This window comes from Polistes dominula, unplaced genomic scaffold, assembly GCF_049000335.1.
Source record: "Polistes dominula isolate Pdom_NZ unplaced genomic scaffold, Pdom_raw_medaka contig_79, whole genome shotgun sequence".
Lineage (NCBI taxonomy): Eukaryota > Metazoa > Arthropoda > Insecta > Hymenoptera > Vespidae > Polistes > Polistes dominula.
The window spans coordinates 4773114-4795586 of NW_028300916.1; the positions used below are offsets into that span (position 1 = coordinate 4773114).

At 27.9% G+C, this 22473-nt stretch overlaps 1 protein-coding gene across 9 annotated transcripts in view; it reads left to right on the top strand.

The window, feature by feature from the left end:
* The window catches only part of LOC107067099 (uncharacterized), a 162646-nt gene that overhangs the window by 51896 nt on the left and 88277 nt on the right, over positions 1-22473 (top strand). For all 9 annotated transcript variants that reach the window (XM_089170830.1, XM_089170828.1, XM_089170824.1 and 6 more), the window contains exons 3-4: positions 19785-19865; positions 20525-20747. In XM_089170830.1, coding sequence (XP_089026956.1) covers positions 19785-19865; positions 20525-20747 — 304 coding nt within the window. The remainder of the gene's footprint in view (positions 1-19784; positions 19866-20524; positions 20748-22473) is intronic.

The window sequence follows — 22473 nt, forward strand, 5'->3', positions numbered from 1 at the left end:
TAATTATAACCAAGCAACTTTAAATTGTAAAATTCACAATTACAAAATATTTAAAATAATATTTAAAAAAGCGAAAGAAAATTATTTAAATATATTTAGTTTTAATTAAATTTAATTATCTTTCAATAAATAATAAATTCGTGAAATAATTTAATTAAATTAATTAAATAAATATTTTTTCATAAATTTAATTTAATTTAATTTATTGAATAATAACTAAATGAAAAAATAAAAAGAAAAAAAAATAAGAACAATTCATAGAAAATAATTCAGACAAATCGAAATTATACACGACGTTGTTGTATCGATAATAATCGATATAAGGATTGAACGAGAAAGAAAATACTGTTGTGCTCTGTATGGTACAAGATCGATAAAAGATCATTCGATAGATGATCGTATCTATAGATCAATCGGACGAGTCATGTTCTTCGACTCCTTTATTCGATTCGGAACACTGATTTTAATCGTAGAATCGAACAAGAGTAAGTAAGTCGCGTGTGTAGAGCAAATCGAGATTTCTCCTATCACCGTAGAATCGATTCTTGTGATCAATGCTCCCTAAGATCATCCCAGGATAGATGGGATAGATGGAATGGATGGATGGATGGATATAATGATCGAAAGTTATATAGAAATGACTCTCTTTTTTCTTTGTTTCTTTTTCTTTTTTTTATTTATTTATTACTTCTATTACTATGTCTCAAGGTATCGTAAATTCTTCTAGGATAAATCGATATTATTATATTATTGTTATAGATACGAGAAAATGAGTTTAACGATTAGTAGATTAGTTATAATTAAAAAATAAATAAAATAAAATTAAAAAAAAACTAAATAAAATTCAACAAATAATAATATAATATTGATATATTAATATCAATGTTTAATGATTGATATTTTTATTATTAATTATTAGCAATTTAATATAATATTAATTTTAATTAATTATTTCAATTAAATTTAATAATTTATTAAAAAATACAATTTTGTTTAAATTAAATATTAATATATATAATATATAAAATATTTATAGTATTAATATTACATTCCATTTAATATTAATACGTGTTCGAAAAAAAAGTAGTTACAATTGAAAAATTAAAATTAATCAAAAATTTGTGAATATAAAAATATTTTCAATATATAATATTTTAACTATACTACTACTAATAATAATAATAAATTTATAATAAATGTTTTAGTATAAAACAATTAACTGTGGTGCCTTCGTTTGACAGCTCGCACCATTTTGTATTAGCCAGAATTGAACTATGGCGAGTATACTCGTCAATATACAAAATCGTGCTACACTTTTTCACGACGTGTATACTCGTTAATCATAGTTAATTACTTAAGTTACTTATTTTTTTTTTAATAATTCATGATAAATGAACAATTTCAGTTAATATTTTGCATATGCATGTTATAAGAGTGCATAATATTGAATATAAAAGAAGAAAATTCGATTAGGTTTTTGCATTGTGAAAGATGACGAGATTGACTCTCACCGGTGGTTCTGTTCTGTTCTGTTCTGTCTCCCTCCACCCCCCCACCCCAAACCCCCTCACCCCTCACCCCATAGACGTCTACCGAAATAAAACGCGAAGCTTGCATGGGGTAGTGGTGGTGGTGGTGGTGGTGGTGGTAAAAGTACTTCTCTCTCGCGCGAAACTGTAGGCTGCTTTACGAGGAGACTAACAATGCGTACAATAGGGCAGAAGGGGCCTCAGGGCCAAAGGGATGAGACGACGAGACGACGGTATATGAAGAAGAAGAAGAAGAAGAAGAGGAGAGGAGGAGGGTCTCTTTTGCCTTCGAGCAAAATTCTACCTCATCTGCCGGATGTCGTGCAAGCAATTGCACGACCACCACCACCACCACCACCATCACCTTTTTCTTCTTCTTATTCTTAAGAAAACTTATGGATAAAAATTTCATTAATTATTTAGTAATGAGACAAATTCTATAGTTGATAATAATCATACAAAAGATAAATCCATGATTTTTTTCGAACACGTTTATCTTAGGAACCATTACTTTCTTTTCTTTTTTTTTTTATTATTACATTGCCAATTATACAATAGCAAATTTTGTGTGTTTATTTTTTTTCTATACTTTAGATTACTATTTATTCAAAAAAAAAGAAAAAAATACTTTACTTAAAAATAATTGATAACAGCTCTAAGTATGACTGCACACACACACACGGACACAGACACATAGTATGCAAGTGGGTCTCGAATGGGTTGAAAAAAAAAAAAGTCATAAAGAAAAAAAGAAAGATTCTTTTGAACGATGCCAACGATGTAACAACGATGCATACGTCAAACCAACGAACAATAATATACAATACATATATATAATACAAACTTGATAATACCCAATCAACGACAAAAAAAGATCTCTCAACAAGCAACTTGTCATACTCCGATAATAAAGTAAAGAGAGATAGAGAGAGAGAGAGTAGAATAAAATCAGAAGAATCGAAGAAATAATGGCATAATAATAACGATAATAATGACGATGACAAGCAAACACATGAGAGGAGGAGGGTGGGTGGGTGTAAAGGGTAAGAGAAGGGGAAGGAAAGGGAAAGGAAAAGGAGATGAAATCGAGTGGAACGTAACCATCGACTTTATCGAGTTTCTCACACCTATCACCACGACGACGACGACGACGACGACGACGACGACGCCGTATACCGTGTGGGAGGGTTGAAATAGGAAAAAAAAAGAGATGAAAGGGTGCAGTTGGAGGGAACGGGTGGGAGAGGGGGGGGGGGAAGAAAAGGTGGAAGGTGTAAGGGGGTAGGGGACAGGGGGAGGGGTAGGTCGAGGGAAAGGAGGAGGACTGGTTCGCGCAATGACTCAGCCAAGGAATGTTGCACACGCGCCCTGCCTTGATTGCCTATCAGACTTCATGGCACGACGTGTGCACGTTCTATAAATAATACGAGACGTGCACAGAGACGTGCCACCACCAAATCAAAGCTACGTACCTCTCTCTCTCTATTCGTCGTTAGTTCACATAATCATAATCATAGTCATAGTCATAGTCATCATCGTTTGGCTGATACCAATGGACGAGAGCGAGGAAAAGTGTCTTCTGGTCCTTGGGTTTTTTTTGTTATCATCATCATCATCATCATCATCGTTATCATCAGTTCAGGAACGAAACCATGTATTATACATTCGTAATGCGAATTCTTGCGTTAACAAAACTTCCCCTGTTGTAACCCCCTACCCCCTTATAGTTCTCACTTACCAGATATCAGTTGTAACCCAGGACGTTAATTAACGTAACGTAGACTTCAGTCATAATAAAATCCCACCATTTCTCCCCCTCTTCTTCTCTCATTCGTGAAACTCTCTGGGAAACTGTGTTTAATAACCCTCTCGATTTTTTTCTAACATCGATGTAGATTTGTGTGTATGTATGGGTAGGTGTGTATGTATATGGTATTAGTTATGAGAGAGAGAGAGAGAGAGAGAGAGAGAGATTATTATTCTTCTTTCGGTTCGAATGGCATCCTGATTATGGTTAATCCTAACTTTTCGTTTTAACTAACGAATATATGGAATTCTCCATAGTGTTATGGGAGTTTGCTATTGGGTTTGGTTGATTTTAGTAATTGGATATTAGATTAAATTATTATTTGATATTATTATATTATTATTTAATTCTTCTTTTTGTTGTTGTTGTTGTTGTTGTAAGGTTTAAATATGAAATAAATAAATTATTATATTATTTTACATTTATCAAAAATATTTGTAAGTTTGTTAGAACAGTGTTATGTATTATTTATTCTATGGGGATAAACTAATGAATATAACAATTAATAAAAATATTCAGATAAAAATAAAGGTATGTATAGGTATGTATGGATAATAATTGTGTGCTAGAAAAATTAATAAAAGTATTTGTAAAAAATAAATAAATAAATCATACGAATAAATTAGAGAAAGTTATAAAAAAAAGTTCATGTAAAAATAAAGATGCATATATAAATAATAATTGTGTTTGATAAATAATAAAAAGTATCACACACACACATACATACATATTAAAAATGAATAAATAAATCATACGAAAATGAGTTTAGAGAAAGATAATATTCAAATTTCGATTTATATTTCACACAGAGATAGGAGTTTTTCAATTTTTTAAACGATAAACCAGGAAAGGAAACACACACACACACACACACACACTAAAAATGATGGGGGTTATGAGAAATAAATATTTTACGAGTGTATCACATACCAAAGAAAAAGAAGAAGAAGAAGAAGCGTGTGTGGGTATCCTCCTGCGCGAGTTATTTTCCTTAAAATTCATTTCATACGATATATATATATATATATATTTTAAATTTTGTTTGATATTTACACCTTCATGAAAAATTTCTCCACAGAACGGTGAGAAGAACGCTTTCACACGACGATATTTTGTCCTTCGATTTTTTTTTTTTTTTTTTTTTTTTTTTTTTTTAAACGAAAGATATCCTGTTTTTTTTGCCCTCACTTTTTTGGTTCACTTTTATTCTCGAAAATGTTACGATATCGATTTAAATTCGTTCGAGTTTCGACTTATCTCTTGAATATATAAGTCTGATCAAATTTACGTTTCAAGTACATATATTATCTGTATTTATATACATATGTATTCGTGTATAGCAAATCGTTTCGTTTGGTTTCGTTTTCGTCATCGATAATTTTTCTTCTCTTTTTATGTTTTTTTTGTTTTTTTTTTTTATTATTAATTTTTTTTTGTTCTTCATATTTTTATATTCGATATAATCGAGTTTGATTTACATTAGTAAGTTTTGTTCTTTTATCTTTGTTTAACGTAGGTATTGAAATGTGTCAAGCTAATTTTATATGGGTCCCTCCCCTCCTCCCCCCCAAGTTACTATACGCCAACACAAAATTTATTATTATGCGTTTACATATTGCGTTGAAATATTATTTAAAAGAGATAAGTTTAAAGTGTGTAATCATGTGCAACGAATTTATCTTTCTCGTAGTCATTGGTCATTACTGTTGATCAACAGTAATCCCCATAATATTTAACGTGTTTAAGAGAGAGATTAATATTATAAGAAAAATTTATTTATAAAATGCAATATATAGAAAAAGAGATAACATTTTTTTTTTCATTTCTAATAATAATCTAACTATTTAACATATATTATAACGCAATACGCGTACTTTCTTTTTAATCGTTTTATTTTAAACATTTCATTTTTGACAATACAATTAATAATAATAATAATAATAATAATAATATGAATAAAAATTCTTATACATGTAAATTAATAGAGAATAAAATAATATTGTACTACTTGTAGTACACAGAATTTAATTAATATTACAATTTAATTAATATTACAATTTGTTCAAATATAATTGTAAAATTTCAAATATAATGAATAGACGTTGGTTGAAAATTCATTGTGTACACGTCAATTACAGTTAACTGGTTAATCGATTATATTTCATAAACTATTGCAAAATAATTATATTTCAAAGGAAATATAATATCAAAGAACTTTTATAAAAAAAAGTTTGAGAGAGTAAAAGACGTCACAGATTAAATTCACTCAACTTAATTAAAAATAATTCATTCAAACAAAAATAATATATATATATATAATACAATAAAATATAATATAATAATATAATAAATAAAAATATATATATATATATATAATTGAATATATATATAATAAAATTTCATATATAATTATATATTTATAAAATAATAAGAAAAAAATTAATATATAATAAAATAGGATATATATTTATATATTTATAAATAAAAAAATGTATTATATAAAAAATATATATATATTTTAAAATTTTATTATTAATCCTTTTACATTTGTTTAAATGATTAACCGATCTCATAAAATACAATATTGTCAATTAAACGAGTATTGTTTTTATGCAGAATACAATGTGTAATATAAAATAAAGATTATATAATATTGTATTTGTAGAAAAGTATCAGAGTATAAATAAAGGAAGAAAATTTTCCTCTGAAGGAACTTAGGTACAGGGTAGGTGGGTTACTTGTATGCACGAACGGTTTTCTTCCTTCGTTCCGATCAAAGACCTTTTTCTCTGGGTTGAAGTTTCTCGACTCGATCGAGCGTTAAATCGAAGCCCTACGTATATACATAGGATACTTATGGGATCTATCTTTTAAAGCGATTAACACTATCTTAACATCGTCTACGTTTTAATCTTCTTCTTCTTCTTCTTCTTCTTCATCTTATTTTATTTTATTTTAATGTATCTTATTTCACGGTAAATAGAAAAGAAAATATTCTTTTTTTTTGTAGATAAAATTCAAACAAAATAATTATTTTCATATGACTTAATATTCCAAAAAATAAAATAAAATAAAATAAAATAAAATTAAATAAGATATTACAAAGTATAATTATAAAATAATTAAATTATAATGAAATAATTAAATATTAATATATAATATATATAATAAAATAATTAAATTATATTTTATAATTATAATTAAAAAAAAAAAAATAAGTTACAATTAATTAAAATAATTAAACTTAATTATATTTATTATTTTATTATTATTATTATTATTAATAAATATAATAAATATTATATAAATTATATAAAAATTAAATAATCATTATAAAAAAATAATTAAATTATTTTATAATTAAATACTTATTCAAATGAATAAACAAAATATAGATAAATAGATAGATAGATAGATAGATATATATATATATTTTACTGCTTCCCCAAAGGATTACACTCCTTTTACAATTATATCCTTAACCTATCGAATAAAAAAAAAAAATATTTGAATTCAATATAAATGTGATTACAATTTACTATTATGAATCATTATTATTTCAATAGATCAAATATTTCCATACCACCCACTAGGAACATTGTAATAACGAATTATCAATTCACCGTGACAAAATAAACAACATGTGAATGGAAAGATAAATAAAAATAAAAATTAAAAAAAGGATTAAAAATCGATTATAGTAAAGATTGAAAAATTATTATTGAATTACGGATATTACACGGAGTTAACAACTGGTTATTCGATAAATCATAGATATGAGGTAAATTTACAGGGGAAAAAAAAAGAAACAAAAAATGATAAAAAGAGAGAGAAAGAGAAAGAGAAAGAGAATGGAAAGGAAGGTAAAGGATATATGTATTTACGTGGATGAAGGAAGAAGGCGAGTAACACAACAGAATGGAAAAACTTTATGCGTGGGCCATGTAGGACATTTCTGGTTTATCGTCCTGCTATTCTACTCGGGATCACGATCCTCGTCGTTTTTATTTTATTACAGTGTAACTCGTTGGTAAAGGCTTTCGAAAATATGTACTACGGTATGGTGCCATCGTAAAATCAACTAAATAAATAATAATGAATAAAAATATAGAACGTTTCAATTTATTTTTATTATCATTGTAGAAAATATATGTCGAATTTTCGGAAATATCAACTAACCAAATTTATATTTCTTTCGATATCATTTTGTGGTATTATAATATATATTCGATAATAAATAAATCATTGTTTTTTTTTTTTTATACGAAGAAGATGATTAAATTTTGGTTTGTTGATTAATTCATTAGATCAGCGTATATGCAAATAAAATTATTAAATATATATATTTATTTATTTATGTATGCATAAATTAGTATCTTACAAAATTTACACACATATTAATGTATATTAAAATTTGAAAAATAATAATTAATTACATTATTAATACAAAATAAATTAAAAAATTAAATACATCTCTAAGCATAAATTACAATTAAACAAAAATTATACAATCCCAATGAGATTATATATTTTTAATATCTATACAATATTAAAACTTATTATTATCGTAAATTAAATAAAAAATACAAAAAAATACACACATTCTTTTTTATAAATGTATATTAAAATTAAAAAACAAAAAATTAATAAATATATTATCACTAAAAAAAAATTACAATCCCAACGAGATTATATATTTTTTTTAAATATCTTTTTTAATATCAAAACTTATTATATATTATCGTAAATTAAATAAAAAAAAATAGTAATATCTTTTTAAAGTAAGATTTAAAAAGCAAATTAAACTATAACAGTGTAGATAGAACGTTGAGATGGAAAAGCGGAGGCAGAAATACGGATGGAGGCCAGTGAACGAGAATAGCCTATCGTTGCATTGCATTGCATTGATATTACGTTTGCATTGCATCTTAGTAGTAGTAGTAGTACTAGTAGTAGTAGTAGTATCTATACACACATATATATATATATTATATACTTCCTCTGGTAATTCATAAATTAAATTTCTAACAATTTTTGAAAAGATTAATCGTCATTTCATTTTATTTCATTTTACCATTTCAATTATTTCCATCAAATTTATAAAATACAATTTTTATTAATTTTTTTTTTTTTAAGACAATTACCAGGGAAAAGACAATTACTTATAATCTTCATGGATGATTCCCATAACTCGAGAAAATACGGATAGGTTTAATTGTAATTACGTAAATCTCGTTTTCCCTTACGTAAGAGACTAACTAAACGAGTCCAATTTTTACGAATGGACGAGACGTAATGGCCGACACGATCTCGTGTTTTATTTTAAGAGAACGAATCCGTCCTACTCGAGGACGGCTCGTTTGGAATAATAAGTACTAATTTAGTAAGGATATAATTACAAGGATTGAATTTAATTAGAATCTTTTATTATCGCATTATACGATAATAATATATATACCCGTTTACGAAAGTTATATACTTCGCATTTTTTTTTTTTTTATAAATAACTTATAGCAAAAAAAAATACATCTCGATTGAAAATAAATATATAGAAAATATTTCATATATATATATATATATATATATATATATATATATATATACATAATTAAGTTGTATTTTTTAAATAAATTATCTATACACTCATTTATATCATAATTATATACGTTGCCGTTATTATTTAATTTGATTTATTTTTCATTCATAAATTTAAAGTTAACATCACCCATTGTATATTATAGTGTAACAAAATAAAAATTTATTTAAGAAGATCAAAATTCATTCACAGATTTAAAGTGAACATCACACTCGTCGTATATTAAAGTGTAACAAAATAAAAATTTATTTAAGAATATCAAAATTCATTCACAGGTTTAAAGTGAACATCACACTCGTCGTATATTAAAGTGTAACAAAAAAAAAGAATTATTTAAAAAGATAAAAAATACAAATAACCATTGTTTAAAATAAAATGTAATGTAATTAACTAAATTTGAACATTAATTAAATGCAATGCAATAACACAGTGATTTCAAACAGTGCTGAATAATTACAATAAGAAATTTAAAAAAAAAAAAAAGGAAAAAAAAAATAAATTATCCTCAAATTCGTATTTAAAGAAAAAAAAAAAAAAGAAAAAAAATACAAAAGAAAAAAAACAATCATAGAATGAAAAGAGATGAAGAGAGGAAGAAAAAAAAAAAGGTTGATAAAACACTTGGATATTCCCACGCGACAAAGGACAAAGGAGAAGTTTCTCCGTTGAGGAGGAGGGGGGAGGGGCGGGGGGGGGGGGAGGTATCGATAAGAAATCCAAAGAGGTGAGGTTGGTACTCACGATCCGTCTACAAACGTAATTTCTCTTTGAAAACGTTATGGCGCTCGGTCGGTCGCTCGCTCTCTCATGTCAAAGAGATGCACTTTACACGTTGCATACACTTCGAGGAGTGTGGATGATCGTTAGCAGTAAGGCTTACCAAAGCGCGTGTGTATATAGTCTCTTCGATGTAGAACGAATATTTTATGAGTGTGAAAGAAGAATCAAGGGAAGAATACGTTCATATACATCATACACATATACATGTATATACAAATATGAATATAGAGAGATATTCGCGTGTACAGACATACATAAACCAGGGGAATACGTTCATGTACATACATACATACATACATACATAAAAATGCATACATGTATATACAAATATGCATATAGAAACATTCGTGTAGAGGAGACATACATATGCATGTATATGTACAAAGAAACATTTGTTTGAATGTATGCATGTTATATGTATGTATGTATGTATGTATGTATGTATGTAGTTGGCTTCTTGTACTCGATTCAAGCACGTCGAGTCCGGTTTGACACTGTTTCTCGTTGCTTCGAAAAGGTCACCGACGAATGCAAAGAAAACGAGAGACAGGGTGGGGGGTGAGGGGGACAAAGATAGAAGAAGAGGGGTTGGGATAAGTGAAGGGATAGAAAGAAGAAGCCTTCGACAATAAACAGATATAACAAGGAAGATAAGGGCGCGAATCACGAATGATTTATGCTAGTGTATCTTTGAGATGCTCGTTCTTCCTCGTTAGAACGAGAACACCTTAACCATTCGACTTATCGTTCAGTTTCTATTCTTTCTTACTTTCTTTCTTTCTTCAAAAGATGTTTTTTTTTCCCCCTATTTTTTTCTTCAACACTTATTCAACTCTTCGATCTTCTATTTTTAAGCAGTTAAGGGTGATTGACAAGTATACTCGTCATGCGTATAAAGTAATGACTTTATTATTATTGGGTTGTTCGGAAAGTTCGTGCACGACATTTTTAACGAAAGATTGAAATGCAACGTATTTAATTTAATTTTTTTTTTTTGTATATATTTATTAAATAAAAAATATAATTACATATATATAATTAAATTATTTATAATATATTACAATATATTAATAATTATAAAAATAATATAATAATATAACACACACAACTTCAAAATTTCGTCCATGCAGAATTTCTCAGATTTTTTAGCAAAATAACTTAAGGGGACCTTCTACTCTGCAATTTAAAAAAATTTATTTTTTTTTTTTTATCATTTTTCGAATGTATATATATGTAGAAATATTGTGTTAAAATTTCAAAAAGATCCGATGTCTCTAACTACATTTTTGGTGCCTGAACGTAACTACCTCGGACCGCTTTCCTGAGCGTTCGGCGCGCACGGCCGACTCTTATCTTGTTCAATCCCTTTCTCTTTCAATGTTTATTCAAGCAGTTTTTTTTATTGTAATCTGTATAATCCTTCGTATTGTCAGGTATATTTTTCGGGGGATCAGACATAGAGAAATATATAACTGTTTGAAAATGATGATATATAGATTATTAAATTATGATGATGTTAATGGGCTAATAATTTGAATAATACGTGGCCCATTGCTGGGCCCACTAATCGGCCAATGATCAACTACCATTAATCGGCCGATGATCAACTACCATTAATCGGCCAATGATCAACTACCATTAATGGGCCGATAATAAATGCCGGTAATGGGCCGATAATAAATGCCGGTAATGGGCCGATAATAAATGCCGGTAATGGGCCAGTAATAAATGCCGGTAATGGGCCAGTAATAAATGCCGGTAATGGGCCAGTAATAAATGCCGGTAATGGGCCGATAATAAATGCCGGTAATGGGCCAGTAATAAATGCCGGTAATGGGCCGATAATAAATGCCGGTAATGGGCCGATAATAAATGCCGGTAATGGGCCAGTAATAAATGCCGGTAATGGGCCGATAATAAATGCCGGTAATGGGCCAGTAATAAATGCCGGTAATGGGCCAGTAATAAATGCCGGTAATGGGCCAGTAATAAATGCCGGTAATGGGCCAGTAATAAATGCCGGTAATGGGCCGATAATAAATGCCGGTAATGGGCCGATAATAGCTACCAAAGCACTAAAGTTTTAAGGTGTTTTTTTATACTACTGTTTTTGCAATAAAAAATTAATTAAAATGAAAAAATAAAAATTCATTTATATAGTTTAAGACTCAATTTAACAAACCCAACAACTTTTAGATCGATATCTTTTATAGTTTTCTTGGAAAAAATTCGCGAAAATAGCCTTTTTTTTAGGTGCTCAGAGTAGAAGGTCCCCTTAATGCTACCTACCAAAAATCGACACAAATTTTCCGGACAATCCAATATTTCTATTACTCTATTGCATATATCAAAAATATTAATAAATGAAAATGAATCACTTGAAATATATGCATTCACATAATATATATATATATATATATATATATATATATATATATATATATATATATAGTATCTGAATCACACGTCTTTGAAATTTCCAGAAATCAAGCTGCGAATTAAACTTTGTCATATTAATCCACGAGAAGGAACCTTTAGGGCTCTCAAGATACGCATAATAGTTCTCGAGAAGATTGCTTTCATGATTTTGGCGAGATAGTTGTTTCTCGTGGGATGAAGAATGAGATGAAGGAATGGGATTAACGTAGAGAAGCTGTGGAGGCCTGCTCATGAATTGTAATTACTCATTAGAGTGGTGGCAGGGAATCATTTCCTCTTGGGACTTTTCGAGGTCCAAAGTAATTCGAAACGCATTTCTATATATCTCTCTCTTTCTCATTCTCTTTCTTTCTCTCTCTCTCTCTCTCTCTCTCGTAGAAATTCCATCTTGTTTTCTCGTCCAAGAAGAGAAGAAGTCAGCAAAGTGGCCTGTAATATAAGGGTTGTACATCTCTTTTTACCTTACCATACCTTCGTACCCAAGCAAATGCGGGTAATATCGATAACAATGTGCTGTACACATATACATATAAAGAAGAAATACATGTATGCGTATATATTACATAGCTAAGGAGGGTGGGGGGGGGAACGGTGGGTGGTTGCTGTTATAAGGCAAGAAAGTTACAGAGAGAAAGAAGCATGGGGGGTGGGGTAAAGTGGGGTAGGAGTAAAGAGGAGTTGAAAAGGGGAAAAGGGAAAGAACAGGTTGTTGTTCCTTGGTTCTCTGTAATTTGTAACGTTCGACCACTCGACCGTGTAACTCTATAATGACGTGTAATGACCGACCCCCCTACCCCCCAGTCCCCTCCTATCTCCTCATTGAAGAAACGGAGAGAAGAGAATTGCACGAAGGGCTTAACACAAAACCCTGATCATCCTATGAATACAAACTCTCCCTTTACCTTTTTCTTTTTTTTATTTGTGTTTACTTGCTGCTCACAGAAAGGGAAAAGGATTTCTTTTGAGATATGATAGTTAGACTCATAATAATCAAATTTTTATAGATAATTATGATTTTAAATAAATATATTATTATAATATAGGTAATAATATGTTTAACAAAAAAAAAAAATGTTATAAAAGATATATTACGTTTCAAAGTTATATGATGGTTTTTTGTTCTAGTTTCTTTTTTTGTTGTTGTAAAATAATTAATATATATGATTATTTTTAATTTATAATATTTCAATTAAATATATTTAATTAATATATTATAATAATAATATATTTAATATTTAATTTATTATAATTTTAATTTTAATATTTAATTTATATATATTATATTTATTTTTTACTATTATTATAATAATATATTTATATAATTTTAAATTAATAATTATTAATTATTTTAATATTAATTAAATATATGTATATATTATATATTGTATATATTTATTATATAAAATATATAATTATAATAAAAAAATATATATTTAATTGAAATAAATAATTTCAATGTTCAATAGGAAATTCGAGTTGACATTTTATCGAAATGTGCAAGAAAAAATTATACCAAAAAAACTTCATTTAATATCATCGAATAAGAAATTCATCGTGTGAATGTGGGAAATAAAAAAAAAGAAATAATTAATAACAATCGATGAAATATAATTGAAAAAAGTTGCGAGTACATACATTTATACTGGAATTCGTATAGTTTTTCTTGTATTTTCTCTATGCACCGGTTAGTTTCGATTTAGTCTTGAGACTCTCTCTCTCTCTCTCTCTCTCTCTCTCTCTCTCTCTCTGAGAGAAGACTAATTTATATCCAGAGATATGGAAGGAGAAAATAGGGGTGGTGTGTAGAGGGGTAGGGAGAACTCTGTCAACGGTGCAATGACTCACGTAGTCTCGAGTTGACTCGTAAACCTAACACCCCTCGAATTATAACGCTATAGGTATGATTCAGATGGTAATTACGTTTCTCTACCTACCACCACTACCATCACCACCACCATCACCACTCTGAGCATTGGAAATAGATTTTCCGGAATGTTTTCCAAGAAAAAGATAAAGAAAAAAAAAAAGAGAAAAAGAAAATGATTAAATGATACGATCTTGGAATGCTAACGAATATAATAAAAACACTTTAGCAAATAATCTCAAGTTATCTCAAATGAAAAATAATTTATAAAACGATGTAGAAATGTGATAAAAGTAAAGAGTTCAAGATGAAAAGAAGAAACAGAATAATAAAAAAGAATGAAAAAGTTGTGAAGTTGTGAAAGGGGTGGATATGATGAAGAAGAAGAAGAAGAAGAAGAAGAAGGACCATCGTTGACTGGCATATCCGCCGGAAGTAGTTATCGTTCGAATCGGTAAATGTTTTTCCAACTCGTCCCATACTTATAACCCTCTCTATTCCACTTTTCTTTTATTATCTCTTTCTCTATCTCTCTCTCTCTCTTTCTTTCTTTCTTTTGTATGAAACTCGTTAAGAAAGATCTCACGATCTTTCGTTAAAGTAGTATACCAACTAAACAAGATGATCGTGAACGTTCGATTCAAATGGCTTATTATATTCTTCGAACCAATTTGTTCAAATAAAATTCAGTAAAGAAATAAATTTAAAAAAAATAAATAATAATAATAATAATAATAATATTGAATTGTTGGGAAAGTAATTTCATTTTTCTTTAGTTAAAAATGAAGACAACAATTTTTGCTTCGAAGTTAAACCCTAAGCCTTTTAAGTGGGTATAAACAGTTGATTTTGATCAATTTAACCTCTCACCGATTTCACGTGTTGTTATTTGCCGGTTTGCATCAATCTTATGATTTTATTGTGTTAGGAAAAAACAAAATCACTTTTCGAATAATCCAATAATGAGAAGAAATAAATCAAAATAAGACAAAAAGAGAATAGGTGATAAAAGACAGGTGATAGTTTCGTTAGGGAAATATTTCTCTCTCTCTCTCTCTCTCTTTTTCTCCTCTCTCACGACGATCTCAGAATACTCGCAGACTTTTGACCTAGAATGAGGCGAAATCGAGGAACGCGTCTCGAGCACGAGGAAGAAGAAGAAGAATAAGAATAAGAAGAAGAAGAAGAAGAAGAAGAAGAAGAAGAAGCTGTAAATATAACACCGTATTTCTGCAACTTTCGTGATACGTATAAAGAACAAAAATAGTAGAAATATCTACATAACTTAGGTGATACTAAATGAACAATATTTTTCTTTGCATTCTGATGCATCGTTAGAAGACATTAGATTGACAACTAAATAATCGCAGATTTAACCAATCATTTACCTTGAAAAATCCTCAATTACTTAATTGTCAATTTAATAAGTATCGATAATTAAGTCAAACCTTACTTCGATCAAATTTTGTAGTAATTTTCTTTTCATGTTTTTGCAAGGTGACAACGATGTATCGAGTTGTCTCTTTCTCTCTTTAAATATTTTTTATCTTTTTTTCTTTTGTTGCTTGCTTTTTCTCTTTCTGTCTCGCTTCCGCTCGCAAATCCCTCTCAGAGGCGGACGCATTTGGCACCGTTGGCACCAGCTCAGACGTCCACGATGAAATATCTAGTACTGGTGACTTTGATCTTCCGACGAAGGAACATTGCGTCGCGGAGGAGGTTGCAGTCTTGATGCAGAAGGAGGAGTAGGAGGAGGAGGAGAAAGAGAAGGAGAAGGAGAAGGAGAAGGCGGCGGCGGCTGAGGGAAGAAAACTCGTGCGGTGTGGCCACATAATGCTGTCTCTCTTTCTCTCATTAACTTAATACGATCTTGAGAAGCAGGAAGTTTTGCGAAGCAATTCGTTCTATGTGTTTCTCGTCGTGGGTGTTGAAGAAATAGGATCATCTCTCTCTCTCTCTCTCTCTCTCTCTCTCTCTCTCTCTCTCACTCTCTATCTTTCTCTTTTATTATTGAAGTGAAAACTTCTTTAGAATAGGAATGATCTGAAAAGTAAATAAACGGAAACGGAGCTATGTAACGAAGCTATGAAACCTCACTACTTTTCGGAAAAAACCTCACTAGATAAGTGTTTACTACACTATTAGAGGTGTTTATTTCCCATGCACTTTTTAATTACCAGAAGCAACTTGTCTCATTTCTTTAAATTGAGAACTTGCTTACTGTGTAATATATTATCTATTTATATATGTTTTTAATAAAACGTATAATAATTTTTGAATGTGATAACAATAATATATTAATAATATTATAACAAATAATCCCCCCAACAATTATCCTACTCCTGATATTCTGCAGTCGTCTATTTTTCTCGAAACTTAGTTTTTCGAAGGTTTCACTTCTAACACGTGTGATCTGCCCACATGATATTTTTATTATTATTTATTATTAATTATTTTCATATTTTGTCATAGATAGTTAAAAGTACAAATAATTTTACTATTTTATACTATTTTACGTTTCAAATCCAGGTTGTTCTCTACATATTTTTTTTCTATGTTTCATTACATATTTGATATCATTAAACAGCGTTTTATTAAATTATAGACAAAGTATAGAGTAGTTTAAAGGGTTTAAAATAATAATTTAGGCGGATCTCACAAAGCAATCCCCTACAGCCTACTGCCATGTTAAGGTGGTATCGAAAAAAAAAATTCAGTGCTTACTGTAGGTCACTGGTGGTATTGTAAACAATATCTATGGACGTAGGAAGGTTCAAGGAATCTAACGATACTCACTAATGGTACCTATGTCAATTTTTTATGGGTATAATTAGTTTTCAAAGTAAGCATTATTTGACTATTGTTTACTATTGATTTACTTTGAGTTTCATTTTGCATCCCTTATAGCCTACTGCCGTCTAAATGCAATTTTAAGTGATTGGGGGTCAATTTATAGATTTGTCAACGTTTGTAGAACCATTGGCAGTTGATGGTCTAATAATAAACCTTCTTTTTACAATTTTCTAATTATTACGTTTTATGATGAATCATTTAATTATGTGTGTGTGAATTGATTTACATATTTGTTCATTAGAACGATTTAGTATCATCTGTTATCTTAAGTTTTGATTGATATATCTATTAAGATGAGACATTAAGATAGAGTTTAAAGACACCTTGCATCGTTTCTAACACTTCCTTCTGTTGATCGGAAGACGCGTGTAAAATGCACACGCGGAACGACAGCTGCATACATACGGGAATCGTCTTAAAGAGATCTCACTGACCCTCTTCTTTATCCTCTATCTTTCTTTTGTACATTCTCACGTGCAGCTAGGGGTGAGTCACCCTCGTTGAAATTCTAAAAGCGCCGATTTCCCGAAAGTCTATTACGAAGCACTTGGCGTCATACGCACTGCTATTTTCCGCACGTATCTCAGATCCTACGTTCTATTAGGGTTACCTACCAAGTTTTTTTAATATTTTTTTTTTCATTTTTTAACAACAACAATAATAATAATAATAATAATAATAATAATAATAAAATATTGTCTGATTTTTTATTTTAATTTATTTTTTCTGTCCCTGGTAGCACAAAATATTGAAAAATATTGAATACATGTATATTTAATATTAAAAAATGATTCAATGTTTTTTTAATATTAAATATATTTTTATAATAAATATATTTATTTATATATAGATATATATAATATTAATTATTTAATATTTATTATTTATATAATATATATTATATATAATTATTTATATATAATATATTTTATATATATTTATTTATTATATAATATTATAATATAATATATATATATATAATTTTATAATATAATTTATAATAATATAATAATAATAAATATAATAATAAATTTATAATAATAATATTATTTATATAATATAATTTATATATTTTATATATATAATTTAATACAAATACGATAAGATAATATTATTATATATATATTTTGTGCTACTAGAGTATTTTTTTCATTTTGTAAAAATAATCCTTGTGTATTTTATTTCGTGATTAAAATTAACAATTCAACTTGACTTTCCCCATTTAAGAAAACGCGCGTATTCTTTTTACGTACTAAAGAAGATATTACGTAATGGGCGTTCCGGTTGGCGCGTGCGAACGGATGTGCAAGCGTGATGCGAGTATCCTCTTTCTCTACAGGTGCACCGATCCTTGACAAATCTTTTCTCTTTCAAGTAACTTCGTAAGACCGGTCTCGGATCGATAAAAGTTTAACGCACTAACTCCAAAAGTATAATAGTCGATTTCTCTTTTTTTTTTTTTTTTCAAAAACAGCAACGTTCTATCAACATTTTTTTTTAATTATTTCATTGTAAAAATTTATTTCATGAAACAATTGCAATAAATAACAACAGATATGTATTTAGATGTTCCAATTGAAATGATTCATCCTATATATATGTGTAACGTTGACATGAAAGGCAAATGCTTTTCTAAACTGCAAGTAGAGATACCGTGTGACGTTTAAAAAAAAAAAAAAAAAGAAAAAAATGCCGTCGGGCTTCTTCCATTACCGGGTATAAAAGGGTAGTAAAAGAGAAGTCGCGTGATGTGAAAGAAGAAGCCTCGTACGTGCGTATGTACATGCGTATACATGCATTTTTCCATAGGAGAAATAAAACAAAAAAACAAAAACAAAAAAAAAATTTCAAGAGAGACATTCTACTTCATACATCTATCTTATTCTTTCTACGAAGGGGATTTATAAATTTACCTTTTTCTATATTTTTTTTTTTTGTCTTTTGTCTCACACTTATTTCAAGTACACTTTTTCCTTACTTACAAGGGAACAACATTTTTGTTTTAAATCCACCCCTTTTCTAACTTTTGTATAATTACTCGTTTAAAGCTTAATTCAATTATGAAATAATTATATCCTTTTTTTTTTTTTTCCTAAGAGCTTTTCAACTGCTTAACAATTTCTTTTTTTTTTCTGATAATAAAATTTAAGGTGTTTTACAATTATTGATAGAATTGTTGTTACTCTTTGTATGTTATTTATTTTAAAATTATCACCAACAGTAATAAATATATAATATATTTTATTATATTATTTATTAATTAGATTATAAGTATAATATAACATTAATTAATTAAATAATAATTATAATATAATATTAATTAATTAAATTATAAGCATAATATAATATTATATAAATTAAATTATTCAAGTATAATATAATATTATATAAATTAAATTATATAAATCTAATATAATATTATATAAATTTAATTATAAATATAATATAATATTAATTAATTAAAATATATAAGTATAATATAATATTAATTAATTAAATTATATAAGTATAATATAATATTAATTAATTAAAGTATATAAGTATAATATAATATTATATAAATTAAAATATAAATCTAATACAATATTATATAAATTAAATTACAATTATATTATAATATTAATTAATTAAATTATAATTATAATATAATAATTAATTAATTAAATAATAAGTATAATATATATAAAATCTAACATTATTAAATATTCATACATTTCTTTATTGCATTATATTTCATTTTTATATTATACTATACATATATATATATATAATGATATTAGTAACGAAGTTGAGAGGTTTTAACTCGAGCGTAAAAAGGTCATTGAACCTACGTGACATGGGATTAGTTAGACAAATCGTTGCTATCGAAGTTACTTCCGTGATTGTACTAACGATACCTAATTGTCTTTTTCGTAGGGCTTCCAGTGGCCGCGGAACTGATTCGCCCCTAAACTCGGATTTAGCACTGGACAAACCTAGACCGATACCATCACCCAGGTAAGATTGTTTAGCTTTTTCTTTTTCTCTTTTTAATCATTCAAAAATAAGAGACAGAGAGAGAGAGAGAGAGATACACAAGGCTACAAAACATGAGTTCAACTCCAACCCCATATTTTTTACATTTTTAATAATTTCTTATCAACTTGTCTTACATGGTGGTTTTTTTTTTTGATTCTAAGAAAAACATTTGTTCAGTTGAAAATAATAGTAATATATATATTGTTTATGTAATGCAATTATTAAATTTTTGTGGTTATTTTTTGAATAATTTGTAGACCTAACAAGATATATCGAATCTCTTTATTTCAATTTAAGTACCATGTATTATTTGTGAGATATTTTTCTTTTGTTCTTTTTGAAATACATTAACTATGATATAATATTTTTAAATTTCTGCTTTACAATTTGATTATATTGAATGGAGAAATAAATTTTTCTCATTTTTTACATTGATCATTGGAAGATATAGTTTTGAAATTAATTGAGAATGTGTGATGTATTCAAATGAAGTTATTAAAAAAAGAAAAATCTATTGACAATAGATAATCAATTGTATTTAGTTAGATATTACATAATTTAGAGATAATATGTTACATCTATCAGATGCACAACCAACACGTTCAACCCTTAGATATTTTGATTACCGACTGTTGCAGACAAATTCACCCTCTGTATGGAGAAAAGGCAGGGCTTTTAGGCTATTGCGATACTGTCGGTAACACAGAAAACTTTCCACCAGCCCCCAATATTGTTGTTGAGGGTGGAAGAATAGAATTTGTGCGCCCCTCGCAAGATGGCACTACGATACCAAGAAGAAATACGATGTCCCGAGGGTCACAAACTTTCAATGATCAAACAGAAAAATCTGATCCTGCGAAGGTAAGTTATTTTTCTCTCTCTCTCTCTCTCTCTCTCTCGATTTAACGCAGATAAATGTTGCTTCGAATTTATGAAAATTTTATATTATTTTCATATTTAATATAAACATAATATACATTGTAAATTAAAACAATATTTCATTGATGAAAGTATCTAGATTTTCCTCTTTTGATTTTCTATATATGCGAATTCATAGCTAAACCCTTTACTAATACACCCTTTCATGTTGTATTCATTAGATGTAATTGATTTCCTCAATAGGAGGGAAGTAGAATTTCCATATCAAATTAGATTCTCTCTTTTTTTTTCTTTTTTCTTTATTTCTGATTCTTCCCCCTTAAAATCAAAGAAAAGGGAATCGTGCACGTGCCAATAATACTTGCCGATTATTACGAAATTAACGACATTTTGTGTGCTGTACAAATTCGTTTATAGATTCGAGAAGGGATTTAAGAAATAAAAAGAGAGAAGAAATAGGAGACAGAGAACATTAATTCTAACGACTTAATGAAATCTTCGAGAATGTTGACGTGATTCATTTTATCCCCGTTCTGTTTCTTTATCTTTTTATCACGTTATTTTATTATAATATTATCTGAGATAATTTTGCAAACGTATAAACACATTTATGTTGATGATTAATTAACTCACAATTTTAATAATTCGATTGAAAAATGAATTCGTTTTGAATTTGTTACTTTTTGTGTCAATTTATTTTTCGTATTTATCTTTTATTTTATTATTGTAAGATAATTTATTCTAATTTATAAAATCAATTATGATTTTATTATAAATATTATATATAAATATTATTGATAATTATATAAATTATTTATAATATTATTAAAATATAATATTATGTGTAATATTATTGGTAATTGATAAATTATTATAAATATTATATATATATTTATATATTTTATTATTTATATTATTAATATTTATAATATTTGTAATTATTTATCAATTAATATATTTCTAAATATTATATAAATATATATAATTATAATTGTTAATTTATATATAAATATTATACATTTAATTGTGTACAATAAATTATTATAAATATTATATATATTTATATAATAATTATTTATATTAATATTATATTAATATTTATATAATATAATAATTATTTTATTAATTATTATAAATATTATATATTATATATTAATAATAATTAGAGATAAGATATTTATAAATTACAATTAATAATAAAATCACCAAAGGGGGTGAATTCTATCACACATAAATAAATTGAACGCCTTTAAAACGTAAAAATAAATTTTTCTTTTTTCCCGTTTAAATGCAGAAGAGGGGTTGTTTTTTAACCGACGAGTAGTTTTTATCGTGCAAAAGACTGTTTTTTGCTTACCTCCTTCTGAACGTTCTTTTTTGTTTTTTTCTTCTTCTTTTGCCTTTTAATTAATGAGGCACATACCACCATAGAGAGTCGAATAATGCCGGTTCTTGATAAGGTACACCCCCCCATAACTCTTGTGATTATACGAATCCCTTCATTACCTTCCTCGGCCGGTAGTACCGTTCTAATATAAGAAGAACTTACTTTAGGAAAACGTAAGTCGAATAAAACAAGAAAATAGAAAAGGGACAAACAAGAGAACCTGCCTTGCTGTTTAGCTGCCCTTTTGCGGCTCGTACAAATTTTTGTTTTTAAAAAACACGCTAATTGGAGGGACGTACTTTTTAATATCATAAGACTACT